The sequence below is a fragment of the Emys orbicularis genome, chromosome 23 (genome assembly GCF_028017835.1).
Source record: "Emys orbicularis isolate rEmyOrb1 chromosome 23, rEmyOrb1.hap1, whole genome shotgun sequence".
NCBI classification, from domain to species: Eukaryota; Metazoa; Chordata; order Testudines; family Emydidae; genus Emys; species Emys orbicularis.
In genome coordinates this window covers 19,154,262-19,180,697 of record NC_088705.1, presented here as the reverse complement: position 1 = coordinate 19,180,697, position 26,436 = coordinate 19,154,262, and the positions used below count along the sequence as shown (strand labels likewise).

Below are 26,436 nucleotides of genomic sequence, written 5' to 3'. Positions count from 1 at the left end.
GACAGACTCTCCTCCAAAATAAAATCATGGAAACAGTAATTAACAGAAACGAATATTTTATTATGAACCAGACATGAAACGTGGGGGTTGAAACTTGCACGGGGGCTTCTGTGAGGTGTGTAGGAAAGGACTTTTAAAATTTTGGGGAATGAGAGCCTTCTAGTGCTAGAGCAGTCTGCAGGGGTTGACTGAAAGTTTTAACGGCCCTTGCCGCCCCTCCTTCTTTGTACTTTGGGTGAGGGGGGTGTGGGACTTGGTGGCGGGGGAGGGCGGTTAGAGATAGACTGCAGTGGGGCTCTGTCCTCCTGCCTCCGGTCTTGCAGAACATCCACAAGGCGCCGGAGCGTGTCCGTTTGCTCCCTCAGAAGTCCAAGCAGCTTTTCAGTAGCCTGCTGGTCCTCCTGACGCCACCTCTCCTCCCGTTCCATGACTGCTCGGTGCATTTGGGACAAGTTCTCCCTCCACTGTGTCTGCTGGGCTGCCTGGGCTCGGGAGCAGCTCATTAGTTCTGAGAACATGTCCTCCCGCGTCTTCTTCTTCCTCCTCCTAATCTGCGCTAGCCTCTGGGAGTGTGCTGACAGGCTGGGTTGGGAGACAGTCGCAGATGTGTCTGTGTGAATGGGAAAAATGGAGTGAATTCCTGAGACAGATAAATGAAGTTGTGTACAAAGAACCTAGTCTTTCTCTGTGAACAAGACCATGCACTGCACCTCTCACATGCGCACTCAGGACAAGGTCGAATTTTCGGCCATCGCCTTCAGTGCCTGGGGTCCTGCAGTGGTCTTGCAGTTATCTGAGAAGCGTGGCAGGACACCTGAACTTCTGTAGCGTGCAATCATGGTAAGCCGTAGACTTCTGGCTGCTTAAAACTGTACTAGTAGCACTGGCCTCCTTTCACATTGAAAGCAATGCCAGTCTCTGCTGCCAGCAATCAGGACAGCATGAACTATGCCCCTGTCCCACCCCCTCGCGGCTGTTCCAGGGAAAGATCCCTGTATGCTGCCCCTCTCCCTCCACCGCGTGGCTGTAAAGCAGTCCCAATACTAACATTCCCCTCCCTAATTCAAAGCAGGGCGTAATGAGCGACATCACCCTGCTGAGGATCTCGGAGTCCCAGAGGGAAAGGATGTTTCGAGAAAGCCTTCAGAAACCAGGGCCGTTTGCCGCTATGCTCTGCAGGGCAATGATACCAGAGTATCTGATGGTGTCGTGGCGCGGTAACGTGTCGTACCACGGAGGGCCCACTAAGATCGCCCTACCCAGGAACCTGATGAACAGGCTGGAAATGTACCTTCATGAGACCTACGAGGAGTTCTCCTATGAGGATTTCGCCTCCATCCCCGGCCATATTGACCGGATTTTCGCGTAGGTGCACTGGGACTAAAGAGTGGAGCGTCTTGGGCAGCATAATCATGACTTACCGGACATTGTAAAATTTTTTTTAAATACTTGGGACTAAACTGTGAAGAGCCTAAGGCAGACAAATCATGAAAAACCCTTTGTTACTATTGTAAATATTCCAGTTTTTTTGCAGATAATTGTTTACATGTTTAAGCACTTTAATAAACAGCCATTGTTAATATTATAAATATTTCAGTTCTTGTAAAAATAAATGTTTAGATATTTAAAGCACTTACTGCTTGATCCTTCCCCTGATTCTGTCTCCGGGGTAAGGGATGGGGACGGTTGGTAGGGGATCTCGGTAAGGGTGATGAAGAGATCCTGGCTGTCGGGGAAATCAGCGGTGCCAGCGCTGTCGACTGCCTCGTCCTCCTCATCTCCTTCTTCATCTTCCCCGTCCGCTAACATGTCCGACGAGGAACCTGCCGCGGACAATATCCCATCCTCAGAGTCCACGGTCAGTGGTGGCGGACGCACCTAGGATGGAATGCAGTGCCTCGTAGAAACGGGATGTGTGGGGATGGGATCCGGAGCGTCCGTTTGCCTCTTTGGTTTTTTGGTAGCCTTGTCTCAGCTCCTTGATTTTCACGCGGCACTGCGTTGCATCCCGGCTGTATCCTCTCTCTGCCATGGCTTTAGAGATCTTCTCGTAGATCTTTGCATTCCGTCTTTTGGAGCGCAGCTCTGAAAGCACGGACTCATCGCCCCACACAGCGATGAGATCCAAGACTTCCCGATCAGTCCATGCTGGGGCCCTCCTTCTATTAGATTGCACGGCCATCTCTGCTGGAGAGCTCTGCATCGTTGCCAGTGCTGCTGAGCTCGCCACGCTGTCCAAACAGAGAATGAGATTCAAACTGCCCAGACAGGAAAAGGAATTCAAATTTTCCCGGGGCTTTTCCTGTGTGGCTGATCAGAGCATCCGAGCTCGGACTGCTGTCCAGAGCATCAACAGAGTGGTGCACTGTGGGATAGCTCCCGGAGCTATTACCGTCGATTTCCATCCACACCTAGCCTAATTCGATATGGCCATTTCGAATTTAGCGCTACTCCTCTCGTTTTGGAGGAGTACAGAAGTCGAATTTAAGAGAGCTCTATGTCGAACTAAATAGCTTTGTGGTGTGGACGGGTGCAGGGTTAATTCGATGTAACGGCGCTAAATTCGACATAAAAGCCTAGTGTAGACCAGGCCTTATATTGTTCAAGTGCTGAAATACATGTGAAAGATGAACCAAATACATTTTATAAGAAAAAGTACTTGTGCCCACTAAACACAGTCCCCTCCAGAGCCTGGGATGGAACCCAAGATCCCTGAGTCTCACCATTCCTCTGCTGTCAGCAAATATCTGTGAAACCCATTGGCAAAGCGTCCCAGCCCTCACTAGTGCTGGTGTACCCAGAGGATAGCAACTTATTCTTACTATCATTTACTCCATTAGCTCAAGTGACAGAGGTCTGTGAGGTGGATCTAAAGGTTCCAACCCTTTCGATTAATCATGTGGACAGTCAGTATGATGCTGCGTGATGGAATTTCTATTTTTTTTTCAGTTTGCTTTTTTAAAAACCTAGAAGATCACACACACAAAATTACATTAAAAGAACACTGTTAAGATTGCAAAGTCAAGCACTCCAAAGTTACTAGAATTAAAGTTACCTGTGCAACCTTAATTCAGCCCTCTTGTGCATATGCATTATGGTACAGTCTTCAATTACATAGTAACATACCATTTTTTTTCCTCAGGATCCCTGCCTCTTTCAGTGCACGGGATGGACAGGGTTCACTGAATGAGCAGCTATTCAAGATTTTGTTTTCTGCTTATTGTTTAATGTGCGGCTGCAGGCCTTATTTACTGCATACTATTCAAACCCTGCTCTCAAGGCAGAATTATTAATTTCCTCACAGGCTTTTCACTGGTGCTCATCATTACAATATGAGTGCTTCACAAATATTAATGAATTTATTTTCAGAATTCCCCTGAGGTGAGGGGGTGTGTGATGGGCTGTGCTGGGCCCTTTGAGGCCCCCTGCTGGAGGCCTCATGATCCTACCACACCCCAGCCCAACCCAGAAAGGAGCAGTGAAGGTGGGTCCTCCAGGCCTACCTAGAAAGGTTACGGGAAGCAGCCAATCAGAGTCCAACCGTCTCAGTTAAAAGGAGCTGCAGGACCTGAGCAGGTCAGTTGCTAGCTGAGACCAGAAGGGTGAGGAAGGAGTGGAAGGCTGTGAGACTCCACAGGTAAAGAGACTGGGGAGAAACCCTGCTCAAGCAGGGATAGGACAGTGAAGTGCTCCAGGTGCAGAGGCCTGGGAGAGAGAATCCTGACTAAAAGGTGGCAGAGACTGTTACAAGCTCTCCAGGCAAAGAGGTCTGAGAGAAGACTCTGAGAAATCAGGACAGAGATTGAGAAACTCTCTGGGCAAGGAGGCCTGCGAGAGATCCTGCTTAAACAGGGAACAGATGGAGAGCTCAAGAAGGTGATGGGACAGAGTGGGAAGAAGCCCAGGGAATGCAGCAATAGCAACTAGTAAAGAAAGCAGCATGTGGCTGCTACTTGTAGGGGGTCCCTGGGTTGGGACACAGAGTAGTGGGCAGGCCTGGGTCGTCCCCCCCCACTCCTCCACCAGCAGAGTGGGCAAAGCCCCGAGAAGGGGATACGTTTCATTTTGGAGCCTGAGAAGGGGGCTAGAGTTTAAACAGGCCCAGAGATGGGCCTGAAGACCCTAGAGAGGACCAACCATTTGTTGGACTTTGTTACCCTGGAAGGGGTTTGTTCATTCATGCATATTAACTGTGTGACCTAGTCGGAGGGCTGAGCAGTGAAGACCCGCCTGATGAGGGCAACAGCCAACAAGGGGTACTGCGAAAAGAGAAAGTGAGTGCAGGTTCGCACCTGGCCAACAGGAAGTGCTTACAAGAGTTGAGTGGCCCCCATCATCGGGTGCTATAATCCCTATTTTATAGATGGGCACCTGAGGCACAGAGAGGTTATGCTTGAAAGTATCCAATAATATTTGGAACCCAATTTGAGAAACCTAGGGCCTGATTTTTCAGAATATTTAACATGATATCTAAAGCTATAAGAAAGTTATGATTTGTTTGTTTCAAAAGTTGTGGTCATAGTTGGTTAAAGTTGGTTAAAATTGGTGTGAGGCCAAATTTGAGTGCACCAGGTCACAATACCACTCACTCAAATTTGGCCTGGCTGCCCTTCTATCATGGTGGAAGGGGAAGCTGGTTTAAATTTGAGTGAACAGTGTTGTGACCTTGTGAGTGAGTGGTGTGGCAAACTGGCAGATAGGGTCACAATGCCATTCAAATTTACAGTAGCTATAGAATGTTGTGGTGTGTGTTAAAAGTGTGGTTTCTGCAATAAAATTGGAGCACATGATTTTCTTGTAACCTTGATTATATAGCACTTTGTATGTTCAAATCACAGCTCCCGTTGAATTCAGTTGCAGCTGTGAGTGTTCAGCGCGTCTGCAAAGCAGACCAACCGTCTCAAGTCAGGCACCCAGAAAATGAGGAACATAAAATTAATGGCCAGCTGTGAAAAGTTTGGCTTATGCGGCTTGTACAGCATCATACGGGAATGATGAGGCAGAGTACAGAATCCAAATCTCTAGGACAGCATTCAACTGCCTGGAGGAAGCTCCAGCAGGAGAGCGCAAGAGGGGAGGATTCCTGCCTCATACTGAGAGAGCAGGACAATCAGCAAGTTATCTTAAGTGCCTATACACAAATGCAAGAAGCCTGGGAAACAAGCAGGGAGAACTGGAAGTCCTGGCACAGTCAAGGAATTATGATGTGATTGGAATAACAGAGACTTGGTGGGATAACTCACAAGACTGGAGTACTGTCATGGATGGATATAAACTGTTCAGGAAGGACAGGCAGGGCAGAAAAGGTGGGGGAGTTGCATTGTATGTAAGAGAGCAGTATGACTGCTCAGAGCTCCAATATGAAACTGCAGAAAAACCTGAGAGTTTCTGGATTAAGTTAGAAGTGTGAGCAACAAGGGTGATGTTGTGGTGGGAGTCTGCTATAGACCACCAGACCAGGGGTATGAGGTGGACGAGGCTTTCTTCCGGCAAATAACAGAAGTTACTAGATCCCAGGCCCTGGTTCTCATGGGGGACTTCAATCACCCTGATATCTGCTGGGAGAGCAATACAGCAATGCACAGACAATCCAGGAAGTTTTTGGAAAGTGTAGGGGACAATTTCCTGGTGCAAGTGTTGGAGGAACCAACTAGGGGCAGAGCTTTTCTTGACCTGCTGCTCACAAACCGGGAAGAATTAGTAGGGGAAGCAAAAGTGGATGGGAACCTGGGAGGCAGTGACCATGAGATGGTTGAGTTCAGGATCCTGACACAAGGAAGAAAGGAGAGCAGCAGAATACGTACCCTGGACTTCAGAAAAGCAGACTTTGACTCCATCAGGGAACTGATGGGCAGGATCCCTGGGAGAATAACATGAGGGGGAAAGGAGTCCAGGAGAGCTGGCTTTATTTGAAAGAATCCTTATTGAGGTTGCAGGAACAAACCATCCCAATGTGTAGAAAGAATAGTAAATATGGCAGGCGACCAGATAGGCTTAACGGTGAAATCCTTGCTGATCTTAAACATAAAAAAGAAGCTTACAAGAAGTGGAAGCTTGGACAAATGGCCAGGGAGGAGTATAAAAATATTGCTCAGGCATGCAGGAGTGAAATCAGGAAGGCCAAATCACACTTGGAGTTGCAGCTAGCAAGAGATGTTAAGAGTAAGAAGAAGGGTTTCTTCAGGTATGTTAGCAACAAGAAGAAAGTCAAGGAAAGTGTGGGCCCCTTGCTGAATGAGGGAGGCAACCTAGTGACAGAGGATGTGGAAAAAGCTAATGTACTCAATGCTATTTTTGCCTCTGTCTTCACGAACAAGGTCAGCTCCCAGACTACTGTACTGTGCAGCACAGCATGGGGAGGAGGTGACCAGCCCTCTGTGGAGAAAGACTATTTAGAAAAGCTGGACGAGCACAAGTCCATGGGGCCGGATGCGCTGCATCCGAGGGTGCTAAAGGAGTTGGCGGAGGCGATTGCAGAGCCATTGGCTATTATCTTTGAAAACCTGTGGAGATCGGGGGAGGTCCCGGATGATTGGAAAAAGGCTAATGTAGTGCCCATCTTTAAAAAAGGGAAGAAGGATCTGGGGAACTACAGGCCAGTCAGCATCACCTGAATCATGGAGCAGGTCCTCAAGGAATCAATTCTGAAGCACTTAGAGGAGAGGAAAGTGATCAGGAACAGTCAGCATGGATTCACCAAGGGCAAGTCATGCCTGACTAACCTAATTGCCTTCTATGACGAGATAACTGGTTCTGTGGATGAGGGGAAAGCAGTGGATGTGTTATTCCTTGACTTTAGCAAAGCTTTTGATTTGGTCTCCCGTAGTATTCTTGCCGGCAAGTTAAAGAAGTATGGGCTGGATGAATGGACTATAAGGTGGATAGAAAGCTGGCTAGATCATCGGTCTCAATGGGTAGTGATCAATGGCTCCATGTCAAGTTGGCAGCCAGTATCAAGCGGAGTGCCCCAAGGGTCGGTCCTGGGGCCGGTTTTGTTCAATATCTTCATTAATGATCTGGAGGATGGTGTGGACTGCACCCTCAGCAAGTTTGCAGATGACAGTAAACTGGGAGGAGTGGTAGATACACTGGAGGGTAGGGATAGGGTCCAGAGGGACCTAGACAAATTAGAGGATTGGGCCAAAATCAATCTGATGAGGTTCAATAAGGACAAGTGCAGAGTCCTGCACTTAGGATGGAAGAATCCCATGTACTGCTACAGACTAGGGACCGAATGGCTAGGCAGCAGTTCTGCAGAAAAGGACCTAGGGGTTACAGTGGACGAGAAGCTGGATATGAGTCAACAGTGTGCCCTTGTTGCTAAGAAGGCTAATGACATTTTGGGCTGTGTAAGTAGGGGCATTGCCAGCAGATCGAGGGACGTGATCGTTCCCCTTTATTCGACATTGGTGAGGCCTCATCTGGAGTACTGTGTCCAGTTTTGGGCCCCACGCTACAAGGATGTGGAAAAATTGGAAAGAGTCCAGCGGAGGGCAACAAAAATGATTAGGGGGCTGGAGCACATGACTTATGAGGAGAGGCTGAGGGAACCGGGATTGTTTAGTCTTCAGAAGAGAAGAATGAGGGGGGATTTGATAGCCGCTTTCAACTACCTGAAAGGGGGTTCCAAAGAGAATGGATCTAGACTGTTCTCAGTGGTTGCAGATGACAGAACAGTCCCAAGTTGCAGTGTGGGAGGTTTAGGTTGGATATTAGGAAAAACTTTTTCACTAGGAGGGTGGTGAAGCACTGGAATGGGTTACCTAGGGAGGTGGTGGAATCTCCTTCCTTAGCGGTTTTTAAGGTCAGTCTTGACAAAGCCCTGGCTGGGATGATTTAGTTGGGGATTGATCCTGCTTTGAGCAGCGGGTTGGACTAGATGACCTCCTGAGGTCCCTTCCACCCCTGATATTCTATGATTCTATGATTATTATACCTCCTAGTTCACTACACTCTGTGAAATTACCCAGAAATGTGCGTCTTGTACTGCTCAGTATCCTTCTGAACAGTTGACGCTCATAAAGCCTGTCATTTCATCAAAGGAAAATAATAATGCACCAGCCTTGTTATCCCAACTGGGGTTTCCCACACACTGTAATCCAAACACAGTGGTTAAATGTATCTTATTGTTTTAACTTATTTACTACAGAAAGATAGATTTAAGTGATTACAAGTCAAGATTGGTTACAAAAGAAAATAAAAGGGTAAAACGCAAGCTAATACCTAATGTAATAAGCTAAGTGAACTTAAAAGCAAAAGGTTTTGTCTCACCATATTCTGCAGAAAATTTCACAGGTTCGGTTTCCTATCAGCCTGGGTTCAGTTTTTTGAGAGGAGTTGATGTCATGACAGGGGGAGGGATAGCTCAGTGGTTTGAGTATTGGCCTGGTAAACCCAGGGTTGTGAGTTGAATCTTTGAGGGGGCCATTTAGGAATCTGGGGATTGGTCCTGCTTTGAGCAGGGGGTTGGACTAGATGACCTCCTGAGGTCCCTTCCAACCCTGATATTCTATGAGCAGAGGTGAGAGAGGTAAATTTGAGTCCACTGTCTCTCATTCTTATGCCACCCTCCCCTCTTTGAGGATTACCCACAGCTGGGGTGCAGGCGACAAGCAGTCTCTGGACTGTCCACATGATTAAATGAAAATTTCTTGTTTATACCTTCCCCTGCTGCAGAATGGCAGCTTAAGCTCTTTAACACCTGGCTGGGGCCAGTGTAACTTTGTCACTGAAAAACTGGTTTGTGAGTGTTACCCAGAATTACAGCATATTTCAGTAACAATCATATAGTAGAGTCTCATAACTGCACATATAGTGTTGCTATACATAGTCCAACAGGATAATGATATTTAGCAGATTATGACTTTTCAAGTGATACCTCACAAGGCATACTTTGTACAACATTTAACATAGTCTTGTAAAAGTGGTGAACATAACAGTATAGACCGTCACACACTCCTTCCAGCTTCTGCAACAAATGAGGCCAGGGTCCAACAGTCTCCTTCCCAACACAACACTGATTCATTCACTGAGCACCCTCAATCCTGTGCACTGAAGGAGGGAAGGGCAACTATGGAAAAAACAGTATGTAATCACATAATGTAAAGATTGTATCATTATGTATATGCATAGACAACCTTAATTCTGGAATTCCTAACTATGGAGTGCTTAGCTTTGCAACCTTACTAATGTTCTTTTAAAGACTTTTTTGTGTAATTATACTTACACATAACTTGCGCTTAATTTTCAAATGGCTATGCTTTCTGCAACATCCTTGTGAGGTGGCTAAATATTACACCTGTTTAACAGATTGAGTGAGTTAGTGAGGTAGAGTGGTTAAGCGACTTGCTAACAGAGGGAGATAAGTGTCAGATGGCACTAGAACTAATGAGGTCCTGCCCTCTAGTCCTGTGGTCAGACCACTACTTCCATAGTATCTTTCTTCTGAAGTAAATTTTGGGAACATGATGGATGTGTTAACTGGCAGTAAAGCTTTGAAATTTGATGTTGAAACAATTTTCTTTTAGTAAAAATACTAAACTACCCAAGAATTCATTCCTTCTTTAAATTTTTGAGTGGGTTACTATGGCAATCTATGGTTGCTAAGACGCAAATTGCTAGATGTCCTAGAACTGCTTGCACCATGATAAGTATCATGGCCACTCCTAAAGCAAAATAATAATGAGAAATCACTGTTTGCCATAGTTACTATGTTTTAAATATGGTTGTGGCTTATGGCTGAGCACTTAAACAGATTTGGGGAAATGATGAAATATCTATTTAGAGATTAATCTTCAAATGTGCTGGATCCTGCAGCCCTTTAATAGTCAACATATGAAGTCAAGACATGCATTTGCAAAATATTTATTGCTTCTTGTTGAAAATAAAATTGAGGGCAGCCTAAGGTAAATAAATACAGGTCACTCTTAGTGATTAATATGCTGTGGCTGTGTGAGCTGACCTGTTAGAGCTCTGAAAAGGCTTTTTTCTGGAAAACTATTTACCTATTGTGTTTTAACATGCAGTGCAGTCTGCAAAGGTTAGCTACAAGAAAAGTTTAGCAGTGGCCTGTAGAGGGTGGTGGTGGTTTTTTAAAATGTATTTAAAAGAGTATTGTAAACTTTATTTAGGATAGATTTTCCCTCAGAAGATGCAATCCTAGCAATTGTATAGATTTTCTGTGTATGTATAAAAGTACATACAAGCCACAGAGACATGGCTTGCTTGCATGAGTAGATAGATATGTGTATAGCACATGCGCATAATTTAGTTTCACAGAGCAGTGTTTAGGGACCCCATCATTGCATGTTGACTGAAAACAACAATTATACTCTGGACATCCGATTTATTCAGCACAGTTATAACTCGATTGTGAATGTAGAAACTACGTGTTTGATCAAGGTGTAAATTCAGTTGTTACCAAAACAGGAAATAATCTCGCTGTCGCTTATAATGTTATGTTTCTGTGACCAAGAGGGTTCTATCAGGTAGCTAAAAATGAAAATGTTGTAAGGGTAGATAATTTTATGTTTGTGATCTAATTCTGTTCTCTCTAGATTAGTTTGAAGGGACATTTGGGATGTTTTAGGCTCAAAATGTAAGGTTTTGTTTAAAGAAAAAATATTTTGCATAAATAAGATGAAAATTGATTTGCTTTCACATACTATGTTTTTTGAAATTCCAGGGAAAACAAGTTTTTCCATTTAAAATTCCCCAGCTGTGTTTGCAATCCAAACATTAGAGCACTGTATGAGTGTTAGAGAAATAAAAACAACAAAAATGACCAATATATTCTTTGTTCCAGCTAAGTGTACACTGAAAAGCATTTGTTGTGATAAGTTAATTGGAATTTTAAAATGATCACTTTTAAATACTGATCTTGTGATTCAATTTGTCCACCTGATGAAACCATTTGTTGATGTTATGCTATCCGGTAATGTGTCCACATGTCAAACTGCTCTTTAAGGTTTCCAAATAAAGTGATTGGTTTTTGCTTACATTTACTTATCTTCCATAATCTTCATTTCTCTTTGCACTAAACTATCTGCCAAAAATATCCAACCTATGTTGCATCTTTTAACAATGTGACTAGTTTATTATAGGTACAATGAACTTCATCTTAAAATTACTTTGCTTTTCACAACATCCTTGTGAGGCAGCTATATATTGTACCTGTGTAACAGACTGAGTTGAGTTAGAGAGGTTAAATGACTTGCTAACAGAGGTAGGTAGTGTCAGACAGGGTTAATAATCAGGAATTCTTGTCCTGCAGTCAGACCTCTACTACAGTATATTTCATCTGAAGTTAATTCTTGGGACATGATGGATATGTTAACTAGCAGTAAGGTTTTGAACCCTGGCATTTGTGCACCGGACTGGACTAGATGACATCTCGAGGTCCCTTCCAGTTTTATGATTCTATGATTTAAATAGTTTTCTTCTAGTAAAAATGCTACAAAGGATTTAGTTCTTTCTTTACATTTTTACACAAGTGTGCAAACTAAATGCTTTAATATTTGTAATCCATAATTCCATTTTAGCCCCATAGGGTTTTTAGCCTGGACTTTGGCACACTGGATCATTTTCCTTTCCGAAATAAAATAGATGGCTCATATAACACGACTGCTATTTTAAGGAGCAATTAAGGAGATCAGAGTTTGCACCTCAAACTTGGTTCTTTATTACCTGTCTGGGAATGCTATCAGGCAAGTCAATATAGCCCCCAGCTTCATTAACTGTATGTTTTATTCAAACACCCTTGGTGCAACCTAGGAGGGGTATTTAACTGGCTGTGGAGAGCTAGCTCTCCTCAGCTGGAGGGATGGATCACCATGATCCTAAGTCAGGGGTCGGCAGCCTTTCAAAGAAGAGCCATTTTTTTGTTTTTTATCTTTGACCAAAATATTTTGAGAGCCACATCACACGCAAATCTACTTGTAGAGTTAGAATTTATCAACTAATAATAATTGAACATATTAAAGTTATTATTACTCACCAATACTTTTAATGCGACTTCTGCCATTTGAATTTGAATATAAACAGGAGGGGGCAGGGGATTGGGGTGCAGGAGGAGGTGCGGGGTCTGGGAGGGAGTTTGGGTACAGGAAGGGGTTCTGACTTGGGGCAGGGGGTTGGGGTGCGGGAGGGGATGTGAGGTGCAGGCTCTGGCCGGGAGGAGCTTACCACAGGCAGCTCCCGGCCAGCAGTGCAGCAGGGCTCAGGCAGGCTGCATGCGGTGGCCCCATGCCACTCCCGGAAGCGGCTGGCTAGCGGCATGTCTTTGCGCGCCCCTTGGGGGGGGGCGCGGGTCTCCGTGCGCTGCCTGTGCCCGCAAGCACTGCCTCTGCAGCTCCCATTGGCTGGGAACTGGCCAATGGGAGCTGTGAGGACGGGGGCAGTGCACAGAGACATGCCAGCAGCCACTGCTTCCGAGAGCGACATGGGGCCAGAGCCCTGCTGCGCCCCTGGCTGGGAGCCGCTTCTGGTAAGCGCCTCCCAGCCAAAGCCTGCACTTCGCACCCCCTCAAAAAACAGCTGCCTGCACGGGGGCAGCCAAAGGGCTCTGGCACCACAGGATGCCGACCCCTGTCCTAAGTGCTTAGGGAATTAAGGGGGGCGGGGGGGACTCTGTGTGCGGAAATTTTTAAATTACATTTCTAATAAAGCAAATAGAGTGGATTTATTCATGAATGGGGCTCAGGAACATTGTTACAGAGTAGTTCTGTGCATGAAGAAATGAAACATTCAGTGTATGTTTTTCCCTGAACTGACTTAGTCAATTATACTACAGTACTTTAAAAAAAAAAAAAAAATCTTAGTGTACGCAGCTTTTTGGTTTGTTTGTATCTTGATTTATTTCCTGCCTGGTGTCTATTCTATATAGATTATTATACCATGCTCATCACCATAGTGTCTGAATGCCTTCCACTAGTGCTAGGTGTTATGGTAATACTACTAAGCAATGTGACTGTTTATAATTTGTATTAACATGTGTCACATGTTTGTTCTTGGAGTGGAAGGTGATAAGGATTATGATGGTCCTTAGTTCCTTGGAGAGTTCATTCCACAATCTTGGAACAGCCCCCAAGAAAGCTTTGCTGTTGCCCTTGATGTCTTTGTTCTTTTTTGTCTTTTAAAAATATATATTAATTTGACTAATGTTAACGTGTTATGGTTCTCCAGTTTGTACTAAATCATAAACAAGAGTTAAATTTACCTCCCAGCTGGGTTCCCAATGTTTTATTTTTCCCATCAGAGATATTCCTCCCTTACACAAACCTCATCTTTTTAAGTGTAGGAAGGCACATTAAATAACACGTAATTTAATGCCCTCAAATTTTGTTAGCCTGTTGAGCTGCTTTATGATCTGGTTGTTTCATGTCCTTCATAATTGTCTGGGGCTGCCAAATAGCATTTTTCATGATCTTTGACTCAGTCTGCATTGCTGGGCTACATGTTTAAGGAATTTCTCATGTACTTAAATTTAAGACACAAGAGCTGGAGTAAGAAGAATGGCAAATAATTCACTTCTCGTAGGAAAGCTGCGGGCTGTTGGGTTTGTGATGTCTCGGACAGATTTTTTTCAGGTGGGAGGAAGCTTTTAGTATTAGCATAAAGTTTAGGATGTAAAGAGTAAAGCTTCCGTGATAACTGCTGCTGATTGTAAGGCTGTTTACATATTGACACATTACTCTTTTAGGTTAACCCTATATCCTAACATGACCTAATCATTCTTGTTTGTGCCATAATGCTGCAGGTAAATAATGTTTTCCTTCTTAACATAGTGTGTAATCATTAGAAAACAAGATTGCCCTTACCAGTAGTGCTACGAACCTCTGCTCACTCATTCATGTCTCCTCATAGGTTGTAACTTATTTTCATAAACCATTTTAAAATAATGCTTCATTCAGGTTAAATATTATTTTTATATTTAAAAAAGCCTAAGGGGAACTACAGTCTATTACATTTTAAATGCTTTGAGAAGTTAGATTATTTACTTTCAGGGGTTTCTTAATAAAAATCAGTGACTCAGCAAATCTACAGCTCAGCTGACCTGGATCATAGAATCATAGAAGATTAGGGCTGGAAGAGACCTCAGGAGGTCATCTAGTCCAACCCCCTGCTCAAAGCAGGACCAACACCAACTAAATCATATTATATTGGCTATATTGCTCCAAAGTACTGAAAAGCCATAAGCATTTCTTTGGTTATTTACCTGGCAGCGTACGGGATCTTATGAATATTGACAAATCTTTATAGATGTTCCTAAGCAATCAGGAATACTCCAGCCTTTCCAAGAGATTCATTTTACTTTTAGTGTTTTTCTGCCTTCAGAATAAAATGATTTTATCATACTAGAACAGAACTAAAATTTCATGTGAAATAGTAAAACATAGATTCCATAACTTTGAAGTTTTAATAACAGAAAAAGATCGACACAATTCCCCAAAAAAGCAATAGTGAAGAAAAGTTAATCTTCTGATAAAATCTAAAAATGCTAATTTAAAGGGCAGAGATTGCTTCTTTTAATATAAAAGGACTAATTTTAATTAAAAGACTTTTCTAGAACTCTTAAGGAGTCCTGTGCAGTTATGGATCTATTAAAAAACACAACCTTTTCTAGAGTGGAATCCCTAATATTCTAGTTCTCGGGCTATAAGGATTTAATTTCTAGGTTTTATATAGAATTAATAAAATTTAATATGGAGTATAAATGTGGTTAAATGATAAAATGGGAAAGGAGAAATCTCTTGAATTGTGATCCCAAATTTGGAACAGAGCTGTTAACTCACCTGTTGGTGTTTCTGTTAAAGAGAATCACTAAGGTACTGGTTCCATGGGGTTTTACGACTTCTTACATGGAAAAGATATTAAAATGTAAATCCAGTGCATTCAGGCAAATACATGTGTGTGGGGAGGTGGGTGGGGGGGAGAAGGGCTTTCTTCCACATCTGGTGGGAGGGTCTGAAGGTAGCCAAATTTTGGATGTGTATCCTGGATATAATTTTTGAAATTAGTTTTTGAAAATCACTGGATCCAGATGGCATCTGATCATTCAATCCTACTTCAGGGTTTACTTTTGAAAGGGGAATTATCTACTTAAAAATTCTAAAATTCTCTCATCTCTTAGTGGCATATACATTTTATTAAAAGCCTTTTTTCTGTATCACTGGAGTTAATATTGGTCACTGAATGCTGCTGCTACTTTTCCTTCTGAGCATGTTTTTAAAGTAAATTTTGTGTTATTGAAAGTTGCCAGATTGACCATTCTAGAGAATCAAGCCCTCTTTTTGTCCACTTAGTTATCTGTTTGCATTGTTTTGGAGGCACAAGCTTCCCCAGGTGCACATCCTGCCATCCCTCTGCCCTTCAGTGACCCCTTCAGGGAGAGAAAAAGTGAAGTTCAGTCCTCAGATTTACTCACTCCTAGACAGCTCTACCAGTAAGAATTCCAGCTGAATCCCTAATTCATTTCACATAGGTCTGAACTTAAAACAAAATGGAAAATTGTCTAAATTTGGAACTAAACTGAGGCCCCTTGCTGGCTGATTCCAGGTAGAACACTGATTAATTGAAGAAAAGGACTTGGATGTGGGGAATAGGATGTCACTAACGGAAATGAATGCTGGGAGTTGAATGAAAAATGGGAAAATTTTGGCCAGCTGATTAATGAAGTAGTGGGAAAACCTGAGGAACCCATCTGAACTGGCCTTTGGGTAGGGACCGGGGCACAAGGAAGTCCTCTCTTGGATCAGGAAGGAGACCTCTCTCTCTCTCTCTCTCTCTCTGCTTGTATGCATGCCTGCTCGTATTCTGACATGGAGGAACAGAGGTCATTGTGTGGGGAATGAAAAGTTGCCATCTTCTGGCTCCAAATTCAGACTAATAAAGCAATTAACAATGCAAATACAGAAATCCTCTAACTCCTTACCTATTTAAGTGGTTCTACTTCCTGATTCCTCAAAAGAGTGACAGTACAGTATATGTTGGGGTGGAAACATGTAAACCTCCTTGTGATATTTGTACAATAGATTCAGTGCAATCATTGACCTTCTGGGATCTAACAATTTAATGATTTAACTACCTCCTTGGGATAGAAGCAATGACTGAGACTCTTAGGGCTTGTCTACACTGCCACTTACAGTGCTGAAACTTTCCTCACTCAGGGATGTGAAAAAACACCCCCAAATGATGCAAGTTTCAGCGCTGTAAATTGGCAGTGTAGACAGTGCTGGGAGCCGTGCTCCCAACTCTGGGAGCTATTCCCCTCGCAGAGGTGGTTTCTCTCCCAGCGCTGGAGCCACGACTACACAGCCACGTTAAAGCAATGTTGGCTGTGTAGACATACCCTTATTCAAACTTTTCCCTTTGCTTTACAGTGTGAGAGAGGTGAATTGAAAAATACAGCAATCCAGAGGTGAATTTTTGGGTCTAGCCTACTCCACCCTTTAGTGTCAAACTAAATTGAAAGCAGTTTGCATAGAACCTTGTTTGAATAGTTTCTGTTAGCTTTTTTCTCATCATGACAGTACAATTTTTGACAGAATTTGCTGCTGACAAAAGGTATCGGATTGACTGTCCTGGAGGGCGAGGACCTCCAACTACTGTGTAGACACAGAGAGGCTGTAACAGTGCAATCTCGCTAAGTAATCTGCCTCAACCCTGTCCTGAAGGGTCCAGCTCTCTTTAAGATAAGAGAGGAAGTTGAGCGTCCTTGGTCTCTTATCTCAAAATGCCAACTAGGCTAGTCTAGCTCAATTATATTTACTTTTGTTCTGTTAACTAGAACATAGATAGCACTAGACAGTTTTTTTCTGTAGTCAGCATTGTCACTGTAAAGCTGGGCATATTCATTCTGCAAAGAGGAGATGTATAATAATGTGTACAAATACTGTAAATGGACTTTAGAGGTAGAGTTTGCTAAGAAATGGCTTAAAAGTCTTCAGTGTTTTACAGTTTATTTTAAGTTTTACTGGTTACTTTATTTGTAGTCTCTCATCTTGACAGCATTTTTCCCCTAGGGACCCCTTTTCCGATTGGCAAATATGGATTTTTATCCCCCTGTATTTTAATAGGAAATTTTGTCCCTCTGTATTAGTATGGAAAATTTTTATTTTAACAACTTCAGCTTCTGTTTATGCCTACTATCTACAGCCCACTGCACACCAGTATTGCCTATGTTGTAGGAAGCAGCAGCCTTCACTCTACATTTATTTGCTTTAGATTGTTTTAAAGGCAGACCCCTTAAGGTTCCTTCACTGCATTCAGTTTCTGTGTTTTATTTCCTTTGTTGGTTTATGGTATTAAAAAGGCACATGTGGGAATATTGAATTTTTATATTAATAGTGTTTCTAATAGATCCTTTGAGTATAGTACAAAGTGAATGTGAACAGAATTTTTCTTATTGACATTATAGATGGTCCAGAAGGCCACAAATGCTTGAATAATTTGCTGAGATTCTGTGCTATATTATCCCTGCTCGAAGACATGCTAATCTAGTAGGTGCTGTATGTATTGTACAATAATCATCGTATGGAGAGAAGGAAATTAAACACCCAGAGCAAAAGTGACAGTAATAAAACAGATTCAATGCATCATAAAGAAATCAGTGGAGTTTGTATAGTATCCATAAAATGTGTGGTTTTCTGTAACTTAAAAATTAAGGGGAATTAGCTATTTCACAGAAGCAGCTTTTGATATCAATTATAAATAAATAAATCCGACGAAGTGGGCATTCACCCACGAAAGCTTATGCTCCAATACATCTGTTAGTCTTAAAGGTGCCACAGGACTCTCTGTTGCTTTTTATAAATAAATAAGTCACTTTCCAATTCTTTTCTTTTTTACAGTGTATTAAAACTTTTTGTACAAGCCTATAGATCACAATTGGACTTCATTTTAAATAACTACAGTTTTTTTATTTTGTGGTTCCCATATGGAGTCTTTAACTCCATGTTATGACTACTGCATTAGTGTATCTATGCACCGTGACAGTATGGCACAGAATCATTGTTACAGTAGTAAAACTAGTACTCGCTTTTTGGATCTTCTACAATGTCAGTGTAACACAACCTGGTAACAATACAGTACATAATACTAATTTAGTGTTCCTGTCCTTGTCTCCCTCTGCTGTATTTTTTAATTCAGTGAAACCCTAAAGGAAATAAAATACAGACACTAAATACAGAAAAGTGTCCTCAGGGATCTTCCACATCTCATTGTGCCTAGGCACTGCACAGTTTCTGAATACTGAGCACTCTGCAATACCATAAATTTTGAAGTGTTGAAGTATATTTTAAGGAATAATCCTGCATTGGTTGGATGATGGACTAGGTGACCTAACAGAGCTGTCTCCTGTCTAATTCCGTCTGTCCATAGGGTAGAGAAATGGGGCAGATCATCATGAAATGTCTCTTTTTCCATTGTAGCTCAGAGCCGTAACATTATTTTAACCCCTTCATTCCAGAATTAATTGCTACCACATGCAGAAACACTATATTAGTGGTCCTTGGGGGGATAAGGGATTGAAATAAATGTGTTAAATATTGTACATTTTAAAACCTCAAAGTGTATCATAGTGAAATATTTCATTACAGTTTTCTATTTAGTAACTTTAATTTCATTATTTAAAATTGTGTAGAATCTGAAAAGTATACATTCAGGCAAATACAGTTTGAGCAAAAAAGCAGTGACTTTTTTAATAATAGAAAAGTATCTAAAGTGCTTTTCACTGATATTTTAATTATTTGGTGGTATTCATATCACAGTATCTTTAACTTTAATCATTTGCAATTTGAGAGATGTACTGAGTTCCAGCTGACATTTTAAAGACTCAAAGCCAAAGCCTATGGTTCTGGAAGAGGAGATTGCTATTTGCTACTAATATCAGTCTGGGTTGCTGAGGGAATTATCTCCATTCTTACTAAGTTTTAACATTCCAAACTTGCCTGTTTAAGATTTTTAAAATAGGATTTAATGCAACAAGACTCTTTTTACTTGCCAGCACTTTTAACACAGGTTTGGCATGGAGATACAGTGTCAGAATTTTGCTATAGAAACAGAAGCCAGAGAAATTGATATATGAAATGTTATAGTCCATGCTTCTGCTTTTTGTGTCTTTTATTTTGAAGTTTAGGAGAATGGTTTTTCAGTAAATTGAACAAACTAAAGAAAATGGTGTGTAAAGAATCTATCTTTTTGGAATCTTTTTTTTTTTTTTTTTTTTTAATAATACTGGCTCTAGCAAACAGCTACTTGCCCATAATGATAATAAGTAGCTTAAATTAATTAACAAAATTACAAATCAGGTTTAAATAAAAAAGCACTAAAACTTTATTAATTTGATTCAGATTTCAGTGTGTCACTATATTTTCGTAATTCTATTTTGCAGCTGATGAAAATTGCTATTTATTTTTAGTAGAATATTGTTTCTTGAAGACAGTTCAGCAGTTAAACACTGAACTTGTGTCCTTTAATAAAACAATTATTTTTTTCACAATTAAAAAAAGAAATGTACTGTTTCACAAATCTTGTTCAGAATCTTGAAACTCCAGACTGCCTCCTGTCATTCAGAGTGGTAGCCGTGTTAGTCTGTATCAGCAAAAAGAACCCATTTTTTCATGTTCTGTGTGTGTGTATATATATCTTCCTACTGTATTCTCCACTGCGTGCATCCGATGAAGTGGGTTTTAGCCCATAAAAGCTTATACCCAAATAAATTTGTTAGTCTCTAAGGTGCCACAAGTACTCCACGTTCTTTTTCCTGTCATACAGTGGCTTGCTGTAGGTTTTTGAATTATTCATGTTTTGTATACAGTACAGCTTTATATTCACAGGTACCAGTTACTTTCCTCCTGAAAATACTCTGATTTCTTAATCTGTTGAGCTGTGACTTCATGTTTTTATGAGGTTAGCCATCATTTGGAAGCTTTGAAGACCCAAGTATGTGGACTAAATGAAACAGTACAACAGTTCAGACTATATAGGGGACCTAGGGATGCTGAGGGTGGTTTTTAAAAAAACCAATACAATAATATTTTACCGATTGTCCACTGGAAAGTGTGTAGATACAGTTATCAAAGCATGGTTACCTTAATGTTTCAGGAGTTAAAAAATCTGCTTTTGAAATTAGTTTGTAGTAAAAATGGTGAAAATTAGAATTCATTTTCTCTAACTTTTTTACCAACTTTCTGCCAGCAAAGGTGTGTGTTTGCTAAATAATATGGCATATGCCACCCATCTTGTGTCCTGACAAAAGGTGAATAAAACATTAAACAGACACTCTAAACTAAAAAGCTATGTTGCTTAGAGAACTCCTAATCCTCTATCCAACTGCACTACAGTTATCCCAACCCCTGTAATGCGTGCTTTCTCTTCTGTTGGTTGTGTTCTGTGTGCTTCTCTGTAACCCTAGCTACAACTTGGATTGGTCTTTATAGGATGTCCTCTGTTTAAATGGCAAATGTCCTCTGTTCATTATAGCAAATGTTTCACACTCTCCTTTCCTCTGGGAAACAGTCTTGGCTCAAGTTCAGTTGCCACTTGGACAAGAAGTTTCTCCATTTTAATTTCATTTTGATTTTGGTGTAGTAAATGGTTTGATTTGGAAAAGCTTTCTGCATTCATGGTAGCAAGCTGTCCTATTTGTTTGAAAAGGAGGATCTTCTTATTGTAATTGTAACTCTATTTATAAACTAGATGTGAGTTTGGATTAAGTTGTTCAATGGTAATTCCAGCATTTGTGAGAACAAATTTGCCCTTTGATTTATTTGAAAAAAAAAAAAAAAAAATTAAAAATCCAGATCAGAAAACTAAGAAAGTTTTCGCTCTTGCTCTTGCTCTCTGTAAAAAACCAAACCAAATAAACATTTTTTTTAATGGAAGCATTAGGTCAAAATGTCAGATAGGATTTGAATCAAAATCTGATTTGTAAAGTAATATTCTTCTTTTTGTTTCAGCTGTAAACTTTCAAAGAATTTACTCCGTAGTTCTGAAAATATTTCAAGAATCTTTAAATTCCACAATTTTCCTTTCCAGTCTTTATTTATTAAAAGGAGTAAATTACAATTAAAAAGGAAACGAACTTTTTATATGTAAGATGATGCTATGAATTTAAACTGACAAACTACAAATTCAGTCTACCACCCACTCCTTCATCTGCTGTGTGGTGTGTGCTATACACAGTAAATTTTATACATATATTTTTATATAAAATGCACGCGCGCACACACCCTCCCGACCCCAACCCCAAAATGGAAAACTGAGAAATTTCAGGTCAAACTGGTTTTGTTTGACCCAAAGTGAATTTTTTTCATTTTTTGTTTTCCAAGAAAAATTTTAAAAAATTAGTTTTGGTTTGAACTGAACTGGATTTTTTGGCTCAGTTTGAGTATATTGTGTAAGGTCATACCTCTTGACTTATTTATTTTTTCATTGGGATCATTTCATTATATGGAAGGTGCTCAGATACCACAGTGTAAGGGGCAAAATATAAGAATCCAAATGCCGAGAGAACAGCGGCTATATGATATGAATATAGGGCCAGTCCTGTTTCCACTGAAGCCCATGGCAATGTGACAGGGTCAGAGTCTAACACAGTCAATAAATTATGAACATTGCTGTTATTTATGTATTCCTAAATTATGATGTATTCTTTCAGTGCTTTTTGTGGTTGCTTTAACCTAGCTGTAAAATGGCTGTGTACTACTTTTGTGTGCTTCATGTGTCTTTTTGTGGGAAAGACTGATTTATAGGGAGGATATGAAATTGTTTATATCTTAGTGTACATCATGGGAGAAGTGTCTTACTCCATTGAATGCATATTGAAGGTAAATCAGTTCTTGAAACACTCATTGATTTCAGTGTTATGAACAGAGTTTGGCTGACAGTTTTTACGTCAGTGGTTTGGAGATAAAGAGGTAATCAAAGAGAAATTAAACTTTAAACTGTAATGGTTCATATTCAAAGTTGGGTGTCACTGTTCAACCTCTTACATTTTGCATCCTGTTGGTACTGTTTGTTGGCATAAGTCTAGTGGATTTTATTTTTTTAAATGCCAAAAAGCCAGCCAATGAAAAAAACACTGCGGAAGTAATGTTTTTTTATTTTATTTTTTGAGTAGCAGACTATAGGAATTCAGTAAAACGATTCTGAAAGTAGTCTCCTTCAGAATGCTCACTTTTGAAGAAGTGAGGTTCTTACCCACGAAAGCTTATGCTCCCAATACTTCTGTTAGTCTTAAAGGTGCCACAGGACCCTCTGTTGCTTTTTACACTTTTCTATGGTAATTCCAGTGAGTCTTGACTCTTGCTTGTTACAGTCGGCACTTAATACAGATAGCATTTAGTACTAAAAGCTTTACTTTCTTTGAAATTAACTTTTTCTTTCAAAGTAAAAGGTCAGACTACTCATTCTTAAGTGTGCAATTTAAATAGTTATTGCTAATAATCAGTCTTGCTTGTAGAAACATTTAGTTGTGAGTCATGTCCTGATTTTTTGTGTGACAGTTATGTAAATGTTCTAAATTAAAACAGGTTAGATTGTATCATTCTGTTTACTGACATAGTAGCCTGGAGTTGATCACTTAAATTAACTCTGGTAATCCTAAAGTGTTTTTACAATCACAGCGCACGTGTATGATTGAAATGTTTAATATATTGGCTTCTATAGTGAGTATGTTACAAGTGAAATGCAGTAGAAATGTGCCACGTGCATTTAAAAACCCCCCACCATTGTTTATGTCTTTGGGGCTTAATGGTAAATCTTTGTTTTAGAAAACCTCCATATGCGAGTTTGGTCTCTTATTTTAGAGATGGCAACATGACTTTAGAAAGCTTGAGAGCAGAAAATATAGAAATGAATATTCTCTGATAGCCTAAATGATAAGCACCCCACAAAGTATATAAAGCTATGAACACCTTTTTTTAACAGGCTTTGAAGACTGCAGATGAAGACACACATTCTAAACATTTAAGCATATTAAAAATATTAATACTCATGGAAGAGGCACAAGACTTACCAGAACAACCTGTAAGTATATTTGTAAAATCTTATAAATTATTGGAAAATAAGTCAGTAGTCTAAAAAAAGTCAATTGTGATTATTCTAATGGATAACAGGAAATATGCCTTACATTTGTTGTGTGTTTCTAGATGTGGGGATCATTCTTCCTGTTGGTAAAATATATTGGGCATTAGCCTAACTGGGGTTATACAAACTACAGTAATAAAACAAGTGGATAGGTACATTTGAAGTTTGTAATATCTTCGTTTAAAATCATGGATAATAAATATTTGCTTTGTTCAGAACCTGTAAAATGAAATACATGGTTTCAAACCATTTATAGAAAATGAAAAATTACTATTTAAGATAGCACTTGTAAAATAGTTACTGTAAACTCTATGCTCTTTAATTTCTTCTGGTACCCAGAAGAGCTTAGAGAAGTTCCCTATTTTCTAGTACATTGTGAGCAGCTGTTGCAGGAAAGCAGTACTGTCACCTTTAATTTAATTTAACAGTGTCTGTAGGTAAGAAGTATGGTTGGAGTGATATATGTTTTTAAATCCTATTTGCTGCATCCTAAAACCAAAGTTCTGCTAATAACTGATTTTAAATACTGTAACAAAAACAAGACATTTTAATTTTTACTATTTATATTTACAGTTTCAAAATTCCTCAGAGGTGCTTCTTATCACTGACCATGCTCTTCTTGATAGAAAATTTGTCGACAAAGTTCTTAAAGATATTTGAAATGTTAGTGCATATTTGTTTTTTAAATTACTTAGATGGAATGTTATTGTCAGTTCTGGAAGAGTAAATATGAATGCAGGATAATAGTCAGCATATTTGATATAAAAGTCCCACATCTAACTTTAAAGTAAATGCAACAGTGTCATAATTAAACACATTACTTTACAAACAAAAAAAATAATGACAATGTTATATTTAGAATTCAGTCAAGCTTGATGCAAACAAAACCAGAAAACATTACTTCATTTTTATGGTAGCCTGTGGCTACTTTTTATATTGAAGTTATCAAATGTACTAGAAAACATGGGGGTATTTTTGGGAGGAATGTAGATTTAATAATCTTTGCATAGGAAATATTTTGGGGATGTTCAGACTAGTTAACTGGAGGAGATACAGTTCTTCAATCTGAGAAATCTAGTTAATATTTTGTAACTCTTCGTGTATCACAAGAATGGATAAACTGACATGGGGGCATTCAATGAAACTGAAAGGCAGGAAATTTAAAACTAATCAAAGAAATACTCTCCTATACTACACACACACGAGTGGGAAACTGCCACAAGAAGATTCAGTTGAGATTCAGAGCTCTGTATGATTCAGAAGAGGATAAGACATTTATATAGGTAATGAAAACATCCATAATAGCATCCATAGGTAAGGAAAACAGGTCTATGAATCCTCATGCTTCATTTATAAGCCAGCCTCTGACAGGAGTTAGGAGGAAACTTTCTCAATGGGCAGATTATTCCAAAATTACCCACTATGAATTTCCTTGCAATTTCCTCTGAGTCTCCTAGTAGCCACTGTCCGAGATGGACTAGTGGAATAGATTGACCACTGCACTGATGTGCTATTTGTATTGCCTGTAAATATTTGTTTGTCACCTGTACCTAGTGAAGGAGGGAACTAATGAATGTAGCTAACATTATTTTTCACAGTGAGAGCATTGTTGAAACCTAGTGTTACCATTTAAAAATAAGGAAAGGAATGAATTCACCCTTGCAAAATTCTACTAGCTCATTAGCACTTGATTGATATTTTATATATCTGGGTTCCCAGTTTTTCCCCCTTTGATTAATTATGGCAACTGTTACTTTGAAAATGTAATCTATTACAAACTACTGATTACTAGTACAAAAGATAGTGTTACATATTATTGATTACTTATCTGATTTATTTTACCAAAATATTTGGAAGAATGGGGAAAAAGGAGTAATTCCAGACAATTTATTATTTCCTATTTCAGTCGGTATTATTCAAATGTGGAATAACTGTAATGTCTGCTTGAAGTTTACATGAATTGCTTTTTATAGATGTTGTGTGGTATGATTGTTACCCATCTCAAAATATCCCACCATAAAGGTTATGTCCTGCATCTTGACATCTTGATAGGCAGGACAATTTAGTCCCTGTTTTTTGCTGTCCCTTCTTTTCTTTCCAAGTGCTTTGCAACAATAAGAGGGGGCTGTCTGCTGCATAGTGTGGGCTGCCACTCAGTGGTTTGGGGTTCCCAGGAGAAGGACTGGGAATTGAAGACGAAGGTGAGGAGGTAGGTATGTGGCAAGAGTGATGGTCAGTGATCCAAAGGTTACTGTTTCTTATGAAAAGTTATTGTATTTTTATCGGGATTACAATTTTCAAAAGTAATCCCATACCGTGATCTGTTTTAAAAAAAAAAAAAAAAAAAAAAAAAGTGATATAATTATATGTAACTTATTCTAACCCTGCATGGCAAAAGGTGGGCAAGTAGATTTTGTGTCACGGCTGGTAAATTTTTCTTGACAGTTTTGCAAAATTGAGATAAAAATTTCAAGAATCAATAAAATCTCATGAGCATGGCCAATTTTAAAATATTATTTGAATACTCATCATAGACATCCTGCATATATTGCCCTCCAATATGGTGATTACTTCCCATAAACACTAGCAACAAGAAAGCTAGAGCTGCTGCTGCTGCCAGAGCAGAGAGGAGGAATAGCCACCATTGGGCTAGAGTGATGACCGAAAAATGCATTGCTCTTCACTTGTGCATGAGCTTTCAGTGTTGGGCGGTATTCTGCAATCTTGGAAGCTGAGATTGGAGCACTATTTTACTGCAGTTGCATTCACAGCCAGTCATTCTGTTGTATTCTTTTGCTATAACTAGGAGCCCTATTGTTGGAGTTACAAACTGCATGCAAATGGTTCAGGCTAATCTATTAAACTGTTATGGAGACATTACAGTTGCTCTGTAAAGTTGAAACTAAATTTCCATTATAATTCTGACTTTACCTCCAAAATAGATAAAAAAATATCTCATTCTCAGAACTAGTAGGTTAAGTCTTAGACTGAGGTAGAATTTTTCTACAAAATTAGACGCTTTTGGACAAGGGGTTTTTCAGTTATGAAACCCTAGCATGAGGAGGTGGGCGGTTCATCAGTGTTGGTTTTTTTTTTTTTTTTTTTTTTTGCCAGTTGTTAGCAAAATAAAATAAAAACTAGAAAGGAAAGAGATGAGATTTGGATCCTTGGACACTAGATTAGCTGCAATGTAGTTTCGAACCCCGGAGTTCGATCAAATCATGTCACACTTTAATCATTAACTTTTTCACTGGGAACATTGGTGTGGACCTCAACTTTTTTTTTTTTTTTTTAAAAAGCTAAATCTTTGTCCATTTCACTTGCAGAGGGAGACCTCAAACTATAGCC

General features: G+C 40.0%; 1 protein-coding gene across 2 annotated transcripts in view; it reads left to right on the top strand.

Moving 5' to 3' along the window:
* The window catches only part of EYA3 (EYA transcriptional coactivator and phosphatase 3), a 146,684-nt gene that overhangs the window by 29,169 nt on the left and 91,079 nt on the right, over positions 1-26,436 (top strand). For both annotated transcript variants that reach the window (XM_065421595.1, XM_065421596.1), the window contains exon 2: positions 22,930-23,028. In XM_065421595.1, coding sequence (XP_065277667.1) covers positions 22,996-23,028 — 33 coding nt within the window. In that variant the 5' untranslated portion in view covers positions 22,930-22,995. The remainder of the gene's footprint in view (positions 1-22,929; positions 23,029-26,436) is intronic.